This window comes from Podarcis muralis, chromosome 6 (genome assembly GCF_964188315.1).
Source record: "Podarcis muralis chromosome 6, rPodMur119.hap1.1, whole genome shotgun sequence".
Classification (NCBI taxonomy): Eukaryota; Metazoa; Chordata; class Lepidosauria; order Squamata; family Lacertidae; genus Podarcis; species Podarcis muralis.
Window position 1 is genome coordinate 79,708,193 of NC_135660.1, and position 22,164 is coordinate 79,730,356.

A 22,164-nucleotide genomic window follows, 5' to 3' on the forward strand; every position below is an offset into this window, starting at 1 on the left:
TGAAAAAGAGACAAGTTCATAGATGAGCTGAACAGAGGCAGCAAGTGTGGAGGTGGGCTGGATCACATACAGTGGTACCTCAGGTTAAGTACTTAATTCATTCCGGAGGTCTGTTCTTAACCTGAAACTGTTCTTAACCTGAAGCACCACTTTAGCTAATGGGGCCTCCTGCTGCTGCCACCGCGCCGCTGGAGCACGATTTCTGTTCTCATCCTGAAGCAAAGTTCTTAACCCAAGGTACTATTTCTGGGTTAGCAGAGTCTGTAACCTGAAGTGTATGTAACCTGAAGCATATGTAACCTGAGGTACCACTGTATTGGTAGCCAGCATGGTTCACGACCTGCTGTTCCTCAACCATTGTTTCATGTAGTTCTTTTGTTCCATTCACAGGAACACCTATTATTTTAGTAGTGTGCCAGTAAATATTGCCTCTGAGAGTGATGAGTGCCTTTCTCACATCAATGAACCCCCAAGCACCTTTATAAAATGCACTGTAGGAATGGGGCTTCAGAGGACTCGTCTGAAGCTTGGCCATGTATTTTCATCCCCACCCACAGCACCATCCATGTTGTTCCCTGCCACAGGTCTTCATTTTGCTCTGAGTGCTTATGCTGGAGTGCCTCAGGAAGTGGCTCTTGCCTTGAGGTGGACAAGTGACCCTATGGTCATCCCAGGGATTTGATCTAGAACCTTCTCTGGTGGCTTCCATCTGACACGGCAGGTTTCCCATTGCTCGGCACATCGCCGTGCTGCCAGATGATGGCTGTTGTCTCTCGTACTTCTGCCAAGCAATCTTCCATGCACCTCTCGTGTATGGAGGGTAGGCTTGCGGGGGGGGGGGGGGGATTCATTGGCTTTGTTGAAATTACTTGATTCATATTTGCTCCACTTCAGACAGCAGAATCTGACACAACTGGTCACCAAGCAGCTCAAAGTTTTGATGGCAGCCCTAGTGAAGGAGGTTTAAGAATTGAAAGCAAATTTCAAGAAAATCACTTGATGCAACTTTTGCTTGACTCTACCATTTCAGTCCATATGAAGGGGGATAGCACATGATGCCCCCCAACTAAAAATGCTCTTTTGCAAAGACAACAGTAGAAGTTGCTGGAAAGCACACAGGTAGTGTAATTTATTTTGTTAAGAAGGAACCACCGCCGCCGCCGCCACTTTAGGACAGGTGAATAAATCGTTAAAAAAATAAAAAAGATGTCATATTGGCCAGATTGCTAAAGCAGAATAAATTTTGTTCAGTATTTGAACTACATTTCCAGTCAATATTTGTTTTGGAGAAGGGCAAGTTAGCTTATCTTAAAACACCATCTAGAAACACAGTGAGAGATGTTTGATTTACTGTGGTCAAGGCTGTACAGCTTTTGCCTTGCAATCATACATGTATAACTTACTAACGATGCCCTAATATCAGAAGATTGTTCATGTGTTCAGAAGAAGACCCAAGCGTGTATAGTATGTTTCATGTTACAGCCTATAGTTGCAAAATATTTTCTCAACTGAGGTCATTTCCAAGTTACCTACATCAATATGTAGGTAACTTGGAAATGACCTCAGTTGAGAAAAGCATTCACCCTGATTTGTTTGCAGCACTCAGAGCATTCACCCTGATTTGTTTGCAGGGAGGTAAGATGATATCCTCTATTAACTAAGCAAAACTTGGTACACTACTACCCAAAATTTCCAACCCCAGCCATAGTCGTTTGGCTGAGTATGAACCATTAGCACAAATCCTTGTTATGTCCAATTCCACCCAGTTTATTTTTCATCAGCAGAAATATAACCAGCATAAATTATAGTGCAAGCGAGTCAGAAAGTGAAATCTATCTGGATGCAGAGAATCTTGTGCAAGTTTTTGGGGAAATGATGAACCATTGTGGAATTTAATATGTGTATGTCTTTCCAACTTTTGCCCAAATGTGCATCACACAATGGAATAGAAAGGCAGCATTGTTTACCACATTCTGGTGTACATCCTATTGGAAGCAATGGCGTAGCTGGTCAGTTTACATGTTTGGGTGTGAATGCCAATGAGGATCTGATTTGCACAAGTGGTAGACCATGAGGCAGAACAGTGGAAAGCAGGTTCTGGCCAGCCCTCGTTAGTTACCGTAAATGATTCAGTACTTTCTAACCCATCTCTACCTCAGATAAATGCTCCTAGGAATGCTTACTCATATGATGAAAATACTTCTGTTTGCTCCAAGAAAATCTCTTTTAATAAAGTTTTGAAAATATAAATATAAAAATATCCTGTGCATGTAAAAATCCCCCCACCCGCATCAAAAGCAATTCACCCCACTTAGGAAAAAACAAAACACCCACAAACCATTTTCAACTTCAGATTTACAAGACCTTACATTTCATTCTGAATGTGCGTCTTCAGCGGAAAATGGATCATGATTTATTGATATAAGCCCATCAATCTACATAGTACTTTATACAGTAACACAAGAAGAAAGGTCCTGCCCGAAGGAGCTTCCTTTCCCGCTCCTCTCCTCCCAGGCAAATCCCACAAAATGCCCTTACAACTCAGTTAAAAACAGTTGAAACACTAAAAAAAAATCAAAAAGGATTTTTTTTAAAAAAAATTAAAAGCAATTTAAAAGAAGCCCTCTCTGTTGAGCAGCAGCAGCAGCAGTCCTTATAAAACCTGTCAGGTCTGCCCTGGCCCAATGGCTATGTTATGTGTGCACATATGTCAATAGACTAAAACAAAAAAGGATTGGAAAAATAATGATTAATGTCTACAGATAAAAAGCAAACACAGTATTGAAGCTTGTGGCTGGGTCGAGCTTTTTCTTTTTTCTTTTTTGGAACAGATGGCCTAAAATTCACAGAGTATTAGCCTCTTTTCCCCGCAGGCCCGGTCGTTCCACTTTCCATTCACATAAACCTCTACACAGTTCTCCCTGCCCTTTTCGTTATTGGGTTCTCCCTGTAGCCAGTTGGAGTAAACGATGGCATCGCCATTCAGATACCTAAATTTCCCCTCCGTCTGGATATCAGTTACCCCAAGAAAGACCGACTTGTTATGCTGAACAACTATCTGTTGGACAGCTGTGTTCTCCGCAGCATTTTTGGGGGCGGCCAGCTGGCCCCCGGCTTGCAGACACTTTTGCTTCAGGTCATCAAAGGTGCCTTCGTAGCCGCTGGTTACGAATACTTTGTTACCGACAATTCGCCCTCCCGGGAATGCTGCAACTAAAACAAACAAAGGGAGTGGGCGTCAGGTTGATAGTCAGCCACTGTGTTTTGCGAAGCCAATAAATGGATGGCAACCTCTGCTATTTGCAACCCATAGGAATCTTGGATTTGGATAATGTTTTTAGCAACAAGATGATTAATGCCATCCTATGCAGAAGCAAGATAAGGGACGCGGGTGGCGCTGTGGGTTAAAGCCTCAGCGCCTAGGACTTGCCGATCGAAAGGTCAGCGGTTTGAATCCCCGCGGCGGGGTGAGCTCCCATCGCTCGGTCCCAGCGCCTGCCAACCTAGCAGTTCGAAAGCACCCTCAGGTGCAAGTAGATAAATAGGGACCGCTTACTAGTGGGAAGGTAAACGGCATTCCGTGTGCTGCGCTGGCTCACCAGATGCAGCTTGTCATGCTGGCCACGTGACCTGGAAGTGTCTGTGGACAGCGCTGGCTCCCGGCCTATAGAGTGAGATGAGCGCACAACCCTAGAGTCTGTCAAGACTGGCCCGTACGGGCAGGGGTACCTTTACCTTTACCTTTATGTAGAAGCAAGAGAACCCTCATAGCACCTTAGCTGTGGCCACAAAGGTGACAATTGAAAATTGATGGTGCACCTGGCTCTGGCCAGGCTACAGCACATTCAAAAGAATATTTTATTCACCGAATTTTCAAAATGTTGCAATTATTTTGCAGGAAAGGAAAATGGATCTTTAAAAAGAAGGTTCAGAAAATGCTGCAAAAGACTAGGGATAACCTACACAATTTATCCCTGTGCTTATTGAGCTTGTGCTGCAGTCATAATCTTGCAAAGACAATGTTGTTGCTGGTTCTCTAATGCTACAACAGGGGGATGATGCATGCATGTGCTGGAATCTAAGGGTTACAATGAACATCCCTGTGCTATCACATATAATGTGCCCATAGACCTGTGTGTTGGTACTGGTTCTTTGTTAAGGGGCCAAACGGACCGAGAAAGATTGCAAAAGACGGTTCACAATGTTTCTGTTACATGCAGCATTTACCTTTTTGATATTTGGAGAAACTGGCTTGCAAGGCTCTTAGCTGCCCCTCTAGGTCACTGACTTGTTTTTTCATAAGGTTGACCTCTGAGAAATAATAAAATGATCATGATCTGCAAGATTCAGTACTGTAGTAATATGCGGTAAACAATATATTGCACACAGTGTGGATGTGAAACGTTTTGTTAAACCAAATGCCACCTCTCTCTCCAACTTCCACCCACCCAGAAACTAAAAATTGCCAGGCAATCCAAATGGCACAACACAATAAACATGTTGTTGTCACAGTCAATCAATTGCTGCCATAATTAATACATTCATCATTCATTCATTAATTCTATGGAAATTTAAATAATATTATGCTATATTTGCTACATAATCTCAGTGTAGAATCAAATGGAAATGAATTTGTACATTAGTGAATATTGGGTGGTGATCTCTTACTAGGTCTGTTTTGCTTGTGTGTTGGTGTATGCATGTGTGTATTAATGGTATGAATTAATTATACGATTAATGGTTCAGTGGTATTAATGTCCATCAAGGGTAAACGTTTGCCCTTTTTTGAAAGAAGCCTTTGTTTATACAGATACATGTATCCATCGCTTGATCCCTCTTTCAGACCTTCCTGTTAAGGCCCAAACTAGAATAAATATTCCCACCCCACCCCCCAGAATGGTCTGGAATTAAATACACTCTCAATCGAGTTGTGTGATTTTTTAAAAAAAAGTTAGCTCCACCCTGATTGCTCACTTAAACTTTCCCTCAATAATCAGAGTTACAAAATTCACATGGATTGCACCAACTAAAAAGGGCACAGCAACTTAAAAGACAAATTTTGCTCTAACACTTTTAATGCATCACTTTTAACATCAACAACAAAAGGCTACCCCTCCTTACCTGAGAGACCGCTGTCACCCTTGGTCCCTTTGTCACCTACAGATCCTTTATCTCCTTTGGATCCAGGAGATCCTGGTTTCCCCACTGGCCCTTGGGGACCAGTCGCTCCTTGTAATCCTATGGAGAGAATAATAATTAATAATAAAAATAAATAAATAAATAAATAAATAAATAAATAAATAAATAATTATTATTTATACCCTGCCCATCTGGTTGGGGTTCCCCAGTCACTCTGGTCAGCTTCCATCACATTTGAAAACATAATAAGATGTCTAACATTAAAAACTTATTGATACAGGATTTTTAAAATAAAAAAAAACCCTAGCAAGTTAGTTGGTAGGTGGCTTCTGTTTTCCTATGCATGTTAATATCTGATAAACAGCCATAGCCAATTGGTTTAAAAGGCTGTATGCAGGAGCAGTGTGAACAAATCACCCATCTTTTCTTTTCGTTAACCGGAAAGGAGTGTCAGAGGTTGACATGGAGCAGAAGCTTGGCATTACACCTGGCACCCCTGGGGCAGAGCCCTTCTGCACTGGTAAGGCGAGTTGCCATTTTAAATTTCCTACAGTGACATGGAAAGTTCTGGAGCCTCGTGGAGTATTGAAACAGCAGTCCCGGGGGGGGGGGGGAGTGAGTACAGACATTTTCAATGCTCAGTATGCCCTGGAGTGATGCTTTATTCGGGGTATTGTGGGGAATTTAAAATGATCATTTTTTCATTGCAGGTGGAGTCCCACTGACCTGGGAGGGCATTCAATCCTAGGGCAATTTGCTCCTCAAATTCAGACCTGAATCTGAGGAGTTCCAGTTTCCTTAAAAAAAAAAAAAGTCATCTAAGTTAGTGGCCAGCTGAAAATCCCTCAGACTAACTATGCACTACATCAAGAAGTTATTTCTGTTGTCTCTTCGGAACCTTTCTCTTTTTTAAAAAAAAATAATTTTTATTAAATTTTCCATTTTAACAATTCAATCAAATCACATTAAATATTCCAAATTATAAAAATACATATCATATAGTCTGAATATTCTGCCAAATTATAAATTTTTATTGGGGCCTCCCATGCTTCAAGTTTGGTGGGGCTCTGATCATCTTATATCTCTACTGCCTTGAGTTTCCAACAGTTCTTTTAATTCTTCCTGTTGTTACCTTTCCTTTGTTCATGGCCTCTGAGTTGTTTCCACAGGCAAGTTGAAGTAAGCAATGATATGCTTCTGTGTGAAATTTGTCTGCCTATTGTTTGCTGTATATCCTCACACGCTGGTGTTTATGCCGAATTAATCCAACTCTTTGGAACCTTTCTCATGCCATCAGAATGTTTGTTCAGATGCACCTTTTCGTCCACATCACTTACCTCTTTCTCCCACATCTCCTTTCGCTCCCTTTTCGCCCACTGGGCCTCTGTCGCCTTTGGGCCCAGCCACACCTGTGTCACCTTTGGGACCTTGGGCACCAGTAGCTCCTTTTGAACCTACAGAAATATTGAATGGGGAGGGGAGAATCAACAAAAATGGAAGGTACTTTGTAATTATGACAAATGCAAAAGTAGGTAAATAGTTTCAGCTCAGCCCTAGTTTGTCTGTCTGTCTGTTGTTGTTGTTCCTATGCTGCCCTTCATCCAAAGATCACAGGGAAGTTTACAATATAAAAGCACAAAAATACACACAATAGTAACAAAATACCAGCCCACCTATGCGGTTTAAAAGGTCATAGATCAGGCATAGGCAAACTCGGCCCTCCAGATGTTTTGGGACTACAACTCCCATCATCCCTAGCTAACAGGACCAGTGGGCAGGGATGATGGGAGTTGTAGTCCAAAACATCTGGAGAGCCGAGTTTGCCTATGCCTGTCATAGATGGTTTAATTAGCCAAAGGCTGGGAGAAGAGGAATGCTTTTGCCTAAGATATGTAACAAAAGTGCCAGGCAAGCCTCTCTGGAGAGGGCATTACACAAACAGGGAGCCTGGTCTCATGTTGTTGCCCTCTGGGCTTCTTGTAGCGGAGGCTCATGAAGAAGGGCTTCAGATGATGATTGCACTGTCTGGCTCAGCTCATATGGGAAGAGGCAGCCTACATCTTAGGTTAGACATTCTCACAGAAATGATAGCTCCAGTGTTTATATACTATGTTTTGTACTGAGGATATGATAGTCACAATTTTATATCTAGGGGGTAGTCCTGTTAGTCTGGTATACCAAAACAATGATGAGGCTATGGTACTGCAGAGCAGGGGTAGTCAATATGGTTCCCTCCCAAGGTGAGCTACAACTTACACCATCTTTGCCATTGGTTTTGCTGAATGGCGCTGATGGGTTCCAACAACCTCCCATGTTGACTACCCCTGCCTTAGAAACTAGCAAATATATCATAGCACAAGCTTTTCTGGACTAGTGTCAGATGCATTTGATGAAGTGGCCTTTATCACTACATTTTATAACTTGCATGTTGCCAGAACATGACTTCAGAAGCTGGCTGTCACAGATCACAATCTTTTTGTGACCTCAGCCAATTGCCTAACAATGGGAGTCAAGCTTGAGAGCTGTCAGCCTATGATGTATTTGCTTGTTCTTTCATTGGCATCCACGATGGATGTACAGTGGTACCTCTGGTTAAGAACTTAATTCATTCTGGAGGTCTGTTCTTAACCTGAAGCACCACTTTAGCTAATGGGGTCTCCTGCTGCCGCTGTGCCGCCGCTGCACAATTTCTGTTCTCATCCTGAAGCAAAGTTCTTAACCCGAGGTAATATTTCTGGGTTAGTGGAGTCTGTAACCTAAATGTATGTAACCTGAAGCGTATGTAACCCGAGGTACCGCTGTATATATAGAGGGAAACATCAGAGGTATGGGCATTTTATGGTTGCTTTCTCCACTCACATAACATTTATAACTTGGAAACTGTACCATACTAAGTATCTTGACAACAGGGTGGATGTGAACATTTAAAATCTGTGACTGGGATCCAAAAAAGCTACTTAGGCATGCTTAAGGACTTGGACTGACATTTAGGTCTTTTTACTTCTTTTGTTGGATGGTAGGTCTCCGGGGATAACACAAATGGCTGTTTGAGAAGCAGAAGCCCCCAACCCCACTGGGTGTGCAGAAGTAGTTGTATGCTCCTTTGGATCCTGGCCACTGTGGTATATTGAACCCTCTTGCAGAAATCCAACTATTTAGCACTTAGGATTACCTGTTTCTCCCTTGACGCCTTTTTCACCTTGTGGGCCATTGTTGCCTTGTGCTCCAGAGGGGCCGACGCTTCCTGGAGGACCCTGCAAACCTCTGATTCCACGCGGTCCTACTCAAAAGAAAGCGGTTTTGTGAGCAGGCAGAGATATACACCAAAGGGGGAAGGTCTCTTGTGATGAGTTGCAGTGCATCAGGGGCTCCTGGGCCTTAGAACTGGGAACACTGAAATGTGCATGCCATTGTCCCAATCTGGTATGCCTTCAGAGTGGTGGAGGACGCTGTCCTAACACTAGTGTTGAAATAAGTTTCAACTGGAAGTCTGGTGAGGTTCTATACATGGACTGGGGTATGGGCACCATCTTGTCTTTCATCTCAGGCAGCAAAATGTTTTGGGCCAGTCCTGTACTGGGAGCAAGGGAAGAGCACCTTGGTGGGTTTGTACTCTCGTCCAGGGAAAATGTTTGATGCCATCAATCGGCAGGATGGCCCTCTAACAAGACTTAGAGACAGATGTGGATAAAAATATTAAAGAAGTTTGATTTCTTCTAATAATATCTAGCTTTTGTTGAATTTGATGCAATACAATTCCATTTAGTCAACAACACTCCTTACCCATTGATCCAGCATCTCCTTTGGGTCCTTGCTCTCCTTGGGTCCCCTTTTCTCCTTGTGGTCCAGCTGGTCCCATTTTTCCAGGAGGACCAAGAATTCCTCTTGGTCCTGCCAACCCTGGCATTAAGTGGAAGAATGAAAAGTGGGGTTATCTTAATGATAAAGCTTACATATGTGAGGAATGCAATACATAATAACCCAAGGGAGAAGTTTATTGAGAGGTGGGCCTTGTTTTTACTTTTCTGGAATGACAGTGGAAATGATATTTCCCCTTTTAACTTATGCACGATACTATAGGGTCTTTGTTATGTTGTCCCTTTCTCCTTTCATATGTCTCTCTCTCTCTCTCTCTCTCTCTCTCTCTCTCTCTCTCTCTCTCTCTTTCTTTCTTTTTCTGCATGGGAAGCAAACATGTTTGATGTACAGCTTAATGGTTTTGGCTACATATTGTTATAATATCATATTAAAATCTTTAAAAAGAGGGGGAAAGTGGTTTACTAAGTGGGTGAACAAGAGGCACTTGTGATGAACACAAGGCTGATAAATTACTGGCAAATCAGTTAAATGAAACGATCTCATGCCAGTTTCAGTTTAAAGATGCTAAGACAAGAAGCAATGCATAGATTCCAGTCTTGGGTCATCATCATTGCTAAGTTATCTAGGGTTGCCATATTTCAAAAAGTGAAAATCTGGACGGAGAAGTTGTTGAGCTTTTTTGGCCATACAGTGGTACCTTGGGTTAAGAACTTAATTCATTCTGGAGGTCCGTTCTTAACCTGAAACTGTTCTTAACCTGACGTACCACTTTAGCTAACGGGGCCTCCTGCTGCCACCGTCGCCACACAATTTCTATTCTCATCCTGAAGCAAAGTTCTTAACCCAAGATACTATTTCTCGGTTAGCGGAGTCTGTAACCTGAAGCGTCTGTAACCCGAGGTACCACTGTAGTTGCAAAAACGACACTGCCGACATTGGTTGCCATATTTCTGTCTTGACATTTAGCCGATTTCCACCCAGACACTGCTTCTGACTACAGTATTCCAGGTATGTCTGGGAAATTCTGGGTGTATGGCAATCCTAAAGTTAGCCAAGGCAGCTACATTCAAGGTGGCTGTGGCTGTTGCCATACATCCACCAGATGACATTCCCACCCCCTCCCTATATTTGCTTTCTCCTCTTCTGCCTTTTCCTTCTCTGTTTGGCATCATGTCCCTCTTAATCCAGGAGAAATGCAGAACATCATGCGGTCTTGCACTTCTAGCCCTCACTGTTGATGGACCTACACCGTAATCTTTACAGTATCAATTTGAAAACTTAAGATTCATTTTTATATTGATGTCATGCAACTTTGCTTTTATGTTGTCTTGGTAGAATTTTTATGCTGTTTGCATGTCCAGGCGCTGTGACTCTGCTGCCCCTACCCAGTGGAGAAAAACCAGTCAAGACACATTCTTTTAAGTTGAATAAGAGCACTGCTTTATTGGTTGCAGATGTAAGAGGTTTGTCATAGGCACTGGGTATAACAACCAACCTGCCTGCTGGAAGTATCTTCTCCATGGGGTCTACCCTGAGGCAAGGAGGTCCTATGACTTACATCAAATAGGTATATCTCTGCCAGGATCTCCACTATGGCTCTGGCCCTCACCTGGGAATCTGGATAGAAGCATCTCCTCCAGTATCCTTTTAACAGGATACCCCTTTCCCTTGAAAGGGCAGCAAGAGGCTTACAACCTCCCCTCCAACCAAGACTAAGGCTTTTACCTTCAGGTGGTGGTTTAGGCACTGGATAAGCCTAAGTCATGGCCAGAGAAGAGGTTGTCTTAACATTGAAAACTAAATGATATTTATCACAAGGCAATGTAATTGGGGGTCATCATGAAGTTGCATCATAAGCTGCTTTTGCTTAAATTAGGTGGGACTGCATGGTTTACTGTCTTTCCCCTCCTCCAGTGTGTGAATCAAAAGCTGATCCTCAAAGAACGGGAGCTCTTAGGAAGTCACCTTTTCCATACCTTGTTCTCCCTTGTCTCCTTTTGGTCCTTGGACTCCATCTCTCCCATTTATCCCTGGTAACCCTTTCTCAGCTGGTCCACATACAACCAGTGAGCAGGCATTCCGATCCAAGTTCTGGATAACTTGCGGTGAGCCCTGGAACGATGCTGGTGAAAATTGCGAAACCAACACAGAGAGCGTTAGAAGCACCAGCATTGTTCAGTGGTTTGACCTGGGGGGGGGGGAATAAAAATTAAAGGAGAAAAGAATTAACCCAAACCCAACCGTACCAATTATAATGCACTGCAATGAAATGAAGGCCGGCTATATGAACAAGGATTTAAAATATTGTGGGTAAAGTGTTGTTTAATAGATTGAAGTAGGGGATTATGCACCATTTCCAACACTCTTAATTTTATTTTGTTTCCTCATCTTTTGAACAGCTACACACAACAAGAAAGTTTTTATGCAAGGTAGGAGAACCCATTGGCCATGCTGCCTTGGGGCTGATGCAAGTTGGAGCCCAAGAGCACCCAGAAGAGGCCTCATGCCTATCATAATAGCTAGCACCTATATTATTACTATTATTATTGTCGTCACTAATAATAATAATATAACCAACCCTTCGCCAACAGGTCCCAGGGTGTGCTTTAAATTCAGTATTATAAACAGGTTTTTTTAAAAAATAAATAAATAAAATAAATATTTTGTGATACAAAACAAACACACAAGCAAGGAAAAGTACATATAGTGTCTCCGCTTTCAATTCAGAGTGTCTTTTCATAGTTTGTTTACATTCAGTATGAGACACTATTGTCATAGACTTTGGGGGGAAATAGAGGGGAGAGAGAGGGTTGTGGGGTGATGGGCTTTTCATTCTTTGCATAGTGTTTCTGCAGGGTTTTTGTGTCAGCGTCTCATGAGTAGGTCCTTTATTTATATAGTTATTTGTTTTTTTTGGCATTGTGAGAGACTGGAGGGTCCAAGGTTTGGTTGGCTGCGTTCGGTTGGTTGCAGTGTGGTTTATTTGCGTGTTAGTGTGTGGGGCTTTTTGTTGTTGTGTCAGGTTAGTCATATTGATTTGTAAGTTGTTGGGGAGGGGTTAGGTCAGTTAAAGCAAGTTACAATCTCAGGTATGGGGTGTGGGTGTCTTGAAACCACATATCTCAGGTGTCATAGGGCAGGGTATAGAGACGTGTATTTAGCATTCAACAAAAACTGTATAGTGAAACTTCCAGACACACCTCCTCACATAAGGCATATTTCAAGAGTGCCGTACTAGATCCCATTTAGGAAAGAATAAGATTCTGCACTCTACTAGGGGTGGGATTTTCTGCAAATTGCAGTGTCAAGCTTATCTGCATGGTCCCCCCCCCAAAAAAAATATATATTCCACCCCCTCCTACATCACTCCTTGATCTTGATGAGAAGTGGGCTATTTATTTATTTTTACTGGTTCTGCTAAAAATACAAATAAGACTCACACATATTAAATGCATTCTTATGCGTATCATATTACACATGTATTATGTGCTATTCAGCCAAGTTTTACTTGAAGACTAAGTAGTGGAACTAAATTAGTCATGTTCCCTAATTTCAGCAGGTGTGCTCTGAGTAAAACTTGGTTAAATACCAATTGTTATTTGCATATACGTTCCGTGTTTCCTAAAGTAGCAAGCACATAAAGAGATCCATAAAGGAATGCATGTAACTGTATTAAAAATATGCATGTAGTAATCTTTGTAATGCATGCAGAAAGATAGCACAGTCGTACCTTGGATCCCAAACGCCGCAAACCTGGAACTGAGTGTTCCAATTTGTGAACGTTCTTTGGAACCTGAACGTCTGACGCAACTTCCATGGCTTCTGATTGGCTGCAGAAGCTTCCTGCAGCCAATCGGAAGCCGCACCTTGGTTGCCGAATGCTTTTGGAAGTCGAACGGACTTTGGGAACAGATTCCGTTCGACAACCAAGGTACGACTGTATATTGGACTATTCCATTGAATTTGTTTTACTTCTGAGGTACCCCTGTACTGCATAGGGTTAGCAGGCACTAACTAGGCTTTGGGAAGGAGGAGGGAGGACTCTAGGACCCTGTCAGGACCCTCACACCTCCTTCCTGAAGCAAGTGTTTACTAGGCTTTGGGAAGGAGGTAGGAAGGTGCCTTCCTGGCCCTGCACACTGTGTGGGGGAGTTGCCTCCAGTTCCAGGTTCGATCTCCAGCATCTTAAATCCTGGAAAGTTGTTGCAAGTCAGTGCAAACAATACTGAGCTAGATGGACTGATCTGATTCAATAGATGTTGCCCTCTGTAGCTGGAGATGCCCACAGCTGAAGCTGGGATTTCCCCATACAAAGCATGGGCTGTACCACTGATCTATGGCCCTTCCCCTATTATGCTTCAGCAGCATCTCTGGGCTAAATTGAGTTGATCGAAAACATGAAACCAGAAGGTTATGAAGGGGATGCTGACACCAGATGACTATATGCAAAGCAGTCAGTTCCCAGCTCTAACTAAGAGGGTATCTCAGCCAGTGGAACTTTTATCACCTGGGTAGGGCAAGCTGTACTTGGCCAAAATATCATTTTCCCTGCATCATTATAAAAGGAATAGAAATGCCTTCTTCCTTTGCAACGGAATGCCTCCTTCCGAACAATACATTCAAAAGGACAATTTGCCAACTGCATTTAAATCAGGGTGTTAAGCAAAATGGATCAAGATACTAACAAATTACATTGCTGTTGGACACAAAATCAACTCGTCGTTAAATCTGGAGATAATTATTAGATAAGCGCAGGCAGATGTGAAAGGCTGATACGAAAAGCACTTAATAATCAAAGGATGGATTATCAATGAAGAGAGAGTTAAAGCTCTGGTTGAAATTAATCAAATCCATGGAGCACAATGCAATCTGACCCGTTTGAACAAGGAACTGGCGGCAGTCTTCAATATCGCATGTATTTCAGTCGCATAGCCATCATTAAGGAAGGACAAATTAAAAATCTACTCACTCACTTTGACGTTTCTGGTGCTCTACAAAGGCCCGGACAGGAATCATCCGTTAGGAGTTCAGCCTTCCTTTTATAGGCTATGAGTTAAGTAACACAGGCTTTGGTTTCTCAATCATGTGACCTCGCAGGAAACTTATAGCCAATTTATAACACTTTGGGAGCTGTTGGCCTCTTTCAACGTTGTGTAGCTGATAAGACATGCACAGAACAAAGGATGGGATTTCCCATGGCTTGCAAAATGTAAGGAATTTGTCTTTTGGAGCAAAAGGGCTGGGGGCTCAAATATGCATGAATGTTATCCTAGAACATTTTTACTATGCAGAACATTGAGCAGCATATCTTGCCAGTAACAGGACTCAATGGTCAGGGTTTCCCCAGATGTGGCTAATGACCCCACTGGAACCAAAGAACCATAGAATTGTAGAGTTGGAAGGGACTACGAGGGTCATCTGGTCCAACCCACTGCAATGCAGGAATCTTTTGCCCAAAGAATGATAGGGTAAGTGATGGTTGAGTGGTTGACTCGTAGCTGAGTGTGTGAACAGTCTCCATGGAAAAGCATTGCATTTGAGGCATTGCCCAGTGATATGAAAACTTGGAACTGGTTCAAGCATGTTCAAGCTTTGATGACTGCAGCATCAGAAAAGAACAAGTGTCATGTCCTACTCCTAGAGTCTGGTTGGCTGGCTCCTTTGGGAAGCAGGATGCTAGGCTAGAGAGGACGTTGGTCTGATCCAGCAAGTTTTATATATCCTCATGCTCTCTAGAGCACAGGTAGCCTGTTGTGGACTGCAGCTCCCATCAGCCTCAGTCAGCATGGCCAATAGCCAGGTATGATGGGTGTAGCAGTGTAAAGCATCTAGAGGGCACCACGTTGACTATCCATCTTAGACCAGTGTTTCCCAACCTTGTGCCTCCAGCTGTTTTTGGACTACAATTCCCATCATCCCTTGCCACTGGTCTTGCTAGTCAGGGATGATGGGAGTTGTAGTTCAAAAACAGCTGGAGGCACAAGGTTGGGAAACACTGTCTTAGACTATGTGGCTATCTGGCAACTCCAGATGCTCATGGGAGGCCCAGAAATGAGGCTTGAATGCAATGTGCTCTCCTCATGTGAATGGACCATCATAGATGGTCTCATACACAACATTGCTCATTGGAGTCAGGGCACATGTTAGCCTGCCCATCAATAAGTGCTCTAAGATGTAAAGTGGCCTTATTCTAAACCTGACCATCCATCTGTTTCATGCTGTACTGTCTACTCTCAATGGCAATAGCTGATCCAGGTCTCAAGCAGAGTTTACTCCAGCTCTACTACAGTGGTACCTCTGGTTAAGAACTTAATTCGTTCTGGAGTTCTGTTCTTAACCTGAAACTGTTCTTAACTTGAAGCACCACTTTAGCTAATGGGGCCTCCTGCTGCCGCTGCACCGCTGCCACACAATTTCTGTTTTCATCCTGAAGCAAAGTTCTTAACCCAAGGTACTATTTCTGGGTTAGTGGAATCTGTAACCTGAAGTGTCTGTAACCTGAGGTACCACTGTACTAGAAATTGTCTAACTCACCTTCTCCAATCTTGGGTCCCCAAATGTGCTCAGATCCCATCATCCCCAGCCAACTCAGCTAATAGTCAAGGATGGTGAAATGTGTGATCCAACAACTTTTGGGACATCTTGGGGAAAGCTTTTCTAACTATGTATGGTACCAGGGGTAGCTACTTATCTGTGAATAGCATCTACATCACCCTTGTGCTATGACTCCTCCTCGCCATTATGCACATGAAAGAGTGACATTTTCTGTGGTGTTTGATCTATGATACCTCATTCAGACATGCAAATTGGCACTTTATATAACATGCGATTGCCATGAACGGCTTTTTAAAATGCTGTTTCTCCCACATCCAGTTTTGCAAGATTTTGGCTCACTCCCAACTCCTCCCCGTAAAAAGCATGGCATAGCTGAATAACCAGCTCCACCTTACCAAATTGTTGTGCAACATCATGTACTTTTGGGAGTGCTTAAGGAACTCCAAATATGTTATAATCACCCATGGGTAATCCTGACAACGCCCCTTTGAAAGAGAGAGACACACGGTTTTTTCACACAAAGATTTTCTTCAACAACAGTATTTCACCAGGCATTCTAAAGCTGATCCATTTCCATAAGCTTTCTGACCCCTCCTCTCCCTGAGCTCTGAGTCTCCAGCTTTAAAAACCAGCGGTTAAAATGGTGCTCTCTGAAACAGCAGTATATTAAGTAACTGGCATGTGCTTATGCATTGTTTGCAAAATCCATAGCTTAGTACTCTGTATAGTACTTTTTCAGCACATTTCTGTCTCTTGAGAAAACGTTTCAGCAAAGTAAATGGAACCTCCTTAACCGCTCATTTCAACAGTCACAATAGTGCTTCGCCGAGCCCCACGACCAACCTGTAATTTCCTTCCTGTGATTCCATACTTAAATCATGGCATTTGCTACCACGAGATGTGGTGACGGCCCCTAGCATGGATAGCTTTAAAAGGGGATTAGAAATAGTCCTGAAGGGTAAGGTTATCAATGGCTACTAGTATGCCTCTGCATAGCAGTTGCTGAGAATCATGAATGGGATGGGGCTGAGTGGTTGAGCTTGGATAGCTCAGTTGGTTAGAGCACGGTGCTGATTAAGCCATGGTCGCAGGTTCAATCCCCATATGGGACAGCTGCATATTTCTACATTGCAGGGGGCTGGACAAGATGACCCTCAGGGTCCTTTCCAACTCTACAGTTCTATGACTACATGAAATAAAAGTAAATTAATGTCCTGATTGAGCGCTTCCTGGAGCTATTGGATTGGCCACTGTGGGAACAGACTGCTAGATGGAGCCTTTGGTTTGATTCAGCAGCACCAACGTGCCCCAGCTACTCTGGACAGCTTCCAACAAAATATTTCAAACACTTTAGAAAGTAATGCCAGCATTTTGAATGAGAATTTTTGTGTGTGTGTGAGAGAGAATGGACATTGCATTGCCAATGGCCCATCTAGTCCAGTATCCTGTTCCCACAGTGGCCAACCAGATGCCTTTGGGAAGCCAGGGAGCAGAAGATGAACACAACAGCAATCTCCCCTCCCTTGGTTTCCAGCAACCATGGAGGTAGAGCCACAACCATTATAGCTACTCTCTATTGATAACCATCCTCTCCATAAATTTGTCTTTTGAAGCCATCCAAGTTTGTGGCCATGACTGCTGCTTGGGGGAGCATGTTCCATAGTTTGACTATGCACTGTAGGGAAAAGTACTTTCTTTTTTCTATCCTAAATCTCCCAACAGGAACACCACCAGTCTAATACATCCTGGGAGGGAATTCCAAAGGGGAGATGCCACTGTCCGTACACTAAAGGCCTCTTGTCCAATTCTTTCCTCTTCTCCATGTTGAGCTGTTGAGGCATAAATTTCAATTGCATGTTATATCTAGGCAAGCAGGCTAGTCTGAACTTTTGTGGGCAAGTAAGGTTTGGTTCATTTGAGCCCTAGTCAGGGAAAATCTCAGGTAAGGTTTGAGTAGGGCCAGCATCTAAAAGGGATGAATGACATTCCATTATTGGGTGCACTGTGAGCTCACATAACTATTAAACCTACCAGTAATCCAGGAAATGGTTTTACCACTAATACCACTTTTGCCAATAAGGTACTCTTTGTCTTCCACATGTCCTATATCTCTGGCTGACAATGACCTGCTGTGATGATGATTTAATTTTAAAGTCATTCTTGGCATATGGAACAAGTTCAAAGGAAAACAGTCTGAAACTGGAGGAACTCTCCAAGATAAAGGAATCGTTTGTGCAAATAAATCCGCGTGGGCAGAGCCAGGGAGGGCGTTGTTATAGAGGCACAAGCATTCCGCCCCTCCTGATCCAGTTGCAGAATTAGACAGCTATTATAGATATAATATGATGAAGAATGGCAACTGGTGTGTGTATCTGAGCAGGGGGGCAGGCAATGGAAGTAAGGAAATAAGGAGATAAGTATTTTATAATTACATGGTTTCATGCCTTCCTTGTTTACTTGAGTCTTTCCCCAACACTGTGTCAACAGAGTTTAATGGGCTTCACCAGTTCAAAACAACTGCTGTGCAGTAAGGATTATCCTTGTTATTTGTCTAGAAATTTTCAATCTCCTCTTCCCCCACTGATATTAATAGCTTTGCAGGGTGGGGGAAGTCCGGTCGTAGTATGAGGAAGGGCCTTGCCAGCACTGGCGCCAGCTGTCGGCATCCACAGGCAGCTGCTAAGACCGCCATACAAAAGCAGAACTCACTGTCACCGAGAGTATGGCATGTTGGGAGGCCAGGCATGTGAGCCACCATTTTGAATTTCCCATAGTTCCCTGGACTGTTATGGTGGGTACCTTCAGGCAAGCACAAATGGGGGAGGATGCAGCTAACATTTCTTCCTCCCACCCTCCCTTCTTACCTTGCACTTCTGGTACAAATTGTGACCTAGTAATAATAACAACAACAACAACAACAACAACAACAACAACAATAATAATAATAATAATTTATTATTTATACCCCGCCCATCCGGCTGGGTTTCCCCAGCCACTCTGGGCGGCTTCCAACTGAATATTAAAAACAGTACAGCATTTCCCACTTGTATATTATTATTATTATTGTTATTATTATTATTATTATTATTATTATTATTATTATTATTATTATTATTACATTTCCCACTTGTATTATATTATTATTATTATTATTATTATTATTATTATTATTATTATTACCACTACTACTTATTTATTTACACCCCACCCTCCCCAGCCAAGACCAGGCTCAGGGCAGCTAACACCAGGTATAAAAACAATTGATTAAAATACAAATTAAAAACAATATTAAAATACAACATTAAAATGCAGCCTCATTTCAGTAGAAACTCAAATCAAAAACTTTTTGGGGATGAAAACATCAAATCTTCACCAAGGCCAACTATCCAGACTGGTCCTACATGGGCCAGAAAAAAGCCAGGGAAGTCCCCAAATAGGAGTTCCATCACAGAAGGAGAAAGGAAAAAGGAAAGAGGGAGAGGGGATCAAGTTGATTCCAAGCCAAAAGCTTGTGAACCCATAATGTGTCTTGAACCCGTGACAGGATGTCAGGTGGATCCAGCCAATGTGCCTTCAGCAGGGCCAGCCTAAGATGTTGTGCTACCCGAGGCAAAGAACAAAATAGCCTCGCCCAGAAACCAACTGGAATGTCAGTTGGGTTTTTTTTCTTCTTCCAATGCTGGCAATGGGGGAATTCTTCATGGCACTTGAGGGCAGCAGTCTAGTTTAGGGGGTGGAGGACTGGCAACGTTGGACACAGAACTCTGCCCTATATAATAGGGGGGCATGACTGGGAGGCTGCAGGTCATTGCCCACACCGCGCTGGCAATATCTGCCCCCTAAGGCAGTTTCTGCACTCTTCATAGTAATAGGCTGGCCCTGGTTATCACCTGGGTCTACCTAAAGGAAGAACTGTAGGGAGACCAGCCAAGGAAGCCTTCTTGAATTTAAAAAAACCCACTGGGATCCACCTTGCTTGCTATTCGGAGATGACCCTGCCATGCAGCAGATTGCCTTTGCCTTCCTGACAATCTTCATTCATCTCAGCCTGCCCTCAACTACATAGGATCTGCCCAAAGTGCCTTAAACACATGCAATGTCTTATATAAAGCATGTTATGATTGTCTCAATGCGTAGGCAGGAGAAATGACAAATTAAAAATAAATAAATCCTAACACAGACCTTCGTAGGGGGAGCATTTTCCCCCCTGCACATACCAACCTTTGCTATTGGTGGAGGCACAGTCTGCCTCTCTACAGCTGGCAGTGACACAATGTTCCTGAGAGAACAGAGCAGTTCTTCTCTGAGGAAATTAATACCTTTGTGAGATTTAGTGTTAGGAGAAAAGCACGGCTCAATTTACCTGCATGTGAATTAAATCAGAGAACCCCAACCAAACTGGAGATCCCATTGTACCATTATGGGGGAGCTTCCCAAATGCAAAAAATGTGTGTGTGTGAGAGAGGGGGTCTATTCTGTTTCTTTGACCTCAGGTTCAATTGACAGCACCTTCATAACATGAGTGGTATAAGGGTAACATAGTCAGGCCATCCAGCAGCAGAAACAGAGCAGTGTGTGTCTGTAGATGTGTAAAGGTAAAGGGATCCCTGACCATTAGGTCCAGTCGTGGGCGACTCTGAGGTTGCGGCGCTCATCTTGCTTTATTGGCCGAGGGAGCCAGTGTACAGCTTCCGGGTAATGTGGCCAGCATGACTAAGCTGCTTCTGGTAAACCACAGCAGCACACAGAAATGCCATTTACCTTCCCGCCGGAGTGGTACCTATTTATCTACTTGCATTTTGACGCACTTTCGAACTGCTAGGTTGGCAGGAGCAGGGACCGAGCAATGGGAGCTCACCCCGTCATGGGGTTTCGAACCGCTGACCTTCTGATCAGCAAGCCGTGGGCTCTGTGGTTTAGACCACAGCGCCACCCGCGTCCCCTGTAGATGTGTACAATTAGGTAACGCGGGTGGCGCTCAGGTAGCCCTCCCTCCCTCTGCCAATGAACACTTTCTGTAACACTGAAGGGGACCCTCCTACATGGATATATACTTCATGAAGATTTTCCTCTTCCAACTAGCCTTTCTGCGTTGCAGCTATTTTCCACTGTTTTTATTTTATTTTTTTACACTTTTCTGGTTTTATGGTTGTGACCTTTTCATTTGTTTTATAATTGTATATTTGATTGTTGTAACGCACCCTGAGTCATTACAGTAAGCAGAGGTGACAGCTGCTTAGGGTGATTGAGGGGGCCCAGCTCAACAACCTAATATCGCATGTGCAATGTCACATGATGTTCCGACGTTGCGCGTGCAACATTGCGAGGAGCCGGGGCGGAACTGAATGCCCTCTGAACATTGAGGGGGCCCAGACTCCTAAAAAACAAAACAAAAACAAAAAAAGGGGGGGGGGGAGAGAAAATGCTATGATGATAAGGATGGGTAAGAAATCCAGTAAGTAAGCAAATAGCAAATGACAGTGGTACCTCGGGTTAAGAAGTTAATTCGTTCTGGAGCTCCGTTCTTAACCTGAAACTGTTCTTAACCTGAGGTACCACTTTAGCTAATTGGGCCTCCTGGTGCCGCTGTGCCGCTGCCACACAATTTCTGTTCTTAACCTGAAGCAAAGTTCTTAACCCAAGGTACTATTTCTGGGTTAGTGGAGTCTGTAACCTGAAGCGCCTGTAACCTGAAGTGTCTGTAACCCAAGGTACCACTGTAATAGTGTGTGCATGTACAGCTCTCTCTGTAGGATGTCAAGATGGGTGGGGTATAAATAATTTTTTTAAAATTTATTATTATTATTATTGACCAGTCTTCCAATTGCCATGGAAGGAAGGGGCTGTACATGCAGAGGTCCCTGTCAACCTGATGCTGCTTGCACATCATCCGGAGGTGTGACTGGTACATGCAGCAGCATTTAGCAAGTGGGGTTAGCCGCATGTATTCTCAGAAACCTCTTCCCAATGCCAGAATGAACCACAAGACACTTCAATCCACCCCAGACCTGATTTTTGTTTTGGTTGAAACCAGTGCTATTTTTCACGGAACTCACCATGAACACCTCTCTCATTCTCTTAGAATGGCAGTGGCGCCCACCTGGGAAGTGCCAGCTGAAGAAAAACAAAGCCCTGGTTGAAACCCTAACAAATGCTAAATCACATTCCTAAACCCCTTCACTTCTGCTCCTTCAAATCATTACCCCAAAGAAATGATGGTCTTTAAAATATTTTTCATTGTCCCATGGAGTCTTGAGCTGTGCTTGCCAGCTATTTGCTGAACATTGCAATTTGACAGTAAAACGGAGTGTTTTGCAAATCTTTATTTTTGCTATGACTAAATCAAGACTCGTTCAATACTTGCTTGAGCTGACAAGCAAACAAAGAGCCTCCTGGCAGTCACAGAGGCAATGGATTGAAAACTTTAATAATGTATATGGGAGAGTGTAAGAAAACAAACTTACACATTCCCTGGGGATGACTTTTTTCCCCTTTTCATTTTACTGGATTCTGTCACTATCTCTTATTCAAAGATCTTAATTGGAAATAGGATGTGTTTCTTGATATGCTGTACTCTGATTCAGAAAATGGTTGTAGGTGATTTTTCACACGCCGTAAAGTTTTCTCCATGGGAGATACCACTTCAAATAA

At 43.2% G+C, this 22,164-nt stretch overlaps 1 protein-coding gene and 1 long non-coding RNA gene across 2 annotated transcripts in view; one reads left to right on the plus strand and one right to left on the minus strand.

Annotated features, from left to right (window-relative positions):
- The window catches only part of LOC144328056 (uncharacterized), a 62,446-nt gene that overhangs the window by 14,654 nt on the left and 25,628 nt on the right, over window positions 1-22,164 (plus strand). The gene's annotated exons all lie outside the window — the stretch shown is intronic.
- Window positions 2,165-11,140, minus strand: LOC114597103 (uncharacterized). Its single transcript, XM_028729211.2, has 7 exons — window positions 10,935-11,140; window positions 8,923-9,039; window positions 8,312-8,419; window positions 6,477-6,593; window positions 5,122-5,238; window positions 4,228-4,311; window positions 2,165-3,213 (listed from the first exon to the last, which is right to left on the minus strand). Exons 1-7 carry the CDS (start codon window positions 11,128-11,130, stop codon window positions 2,837-2,839), a joined length of 1,116 nt encoding a protein of 371 aa, XP_028585044.2. The 5' UTR covers window positions 11,131-11,140; the 3' UTR covers window positions 2,165-2,836.

Bases quoted from the DNA above. Each gene is read 5' to 3' on its own strand.
- LOC114597103 (XM_028729211.2), bottom strand. From the start codon at position 11,130: ATGCTGGTGCTTCTAACGCTCTCTGTGTTGGTTTCGCAATTTTCACCA. The intron at 6,594-8,311 runs GTAATCCTAAGT...ATATTTCTGTAG, and splicing joins AGGCGTCAAGGGAGAAACAG to GTTCAAAAGGAGCTACTGGT. The intron at 5,239-6,476 runs GTAAGTGATGTG...TTCTCTCCATAG, and splicing joins AGGAGATGTGGGAGAAAGAG to GATTACAAGGAGCGACTGGT.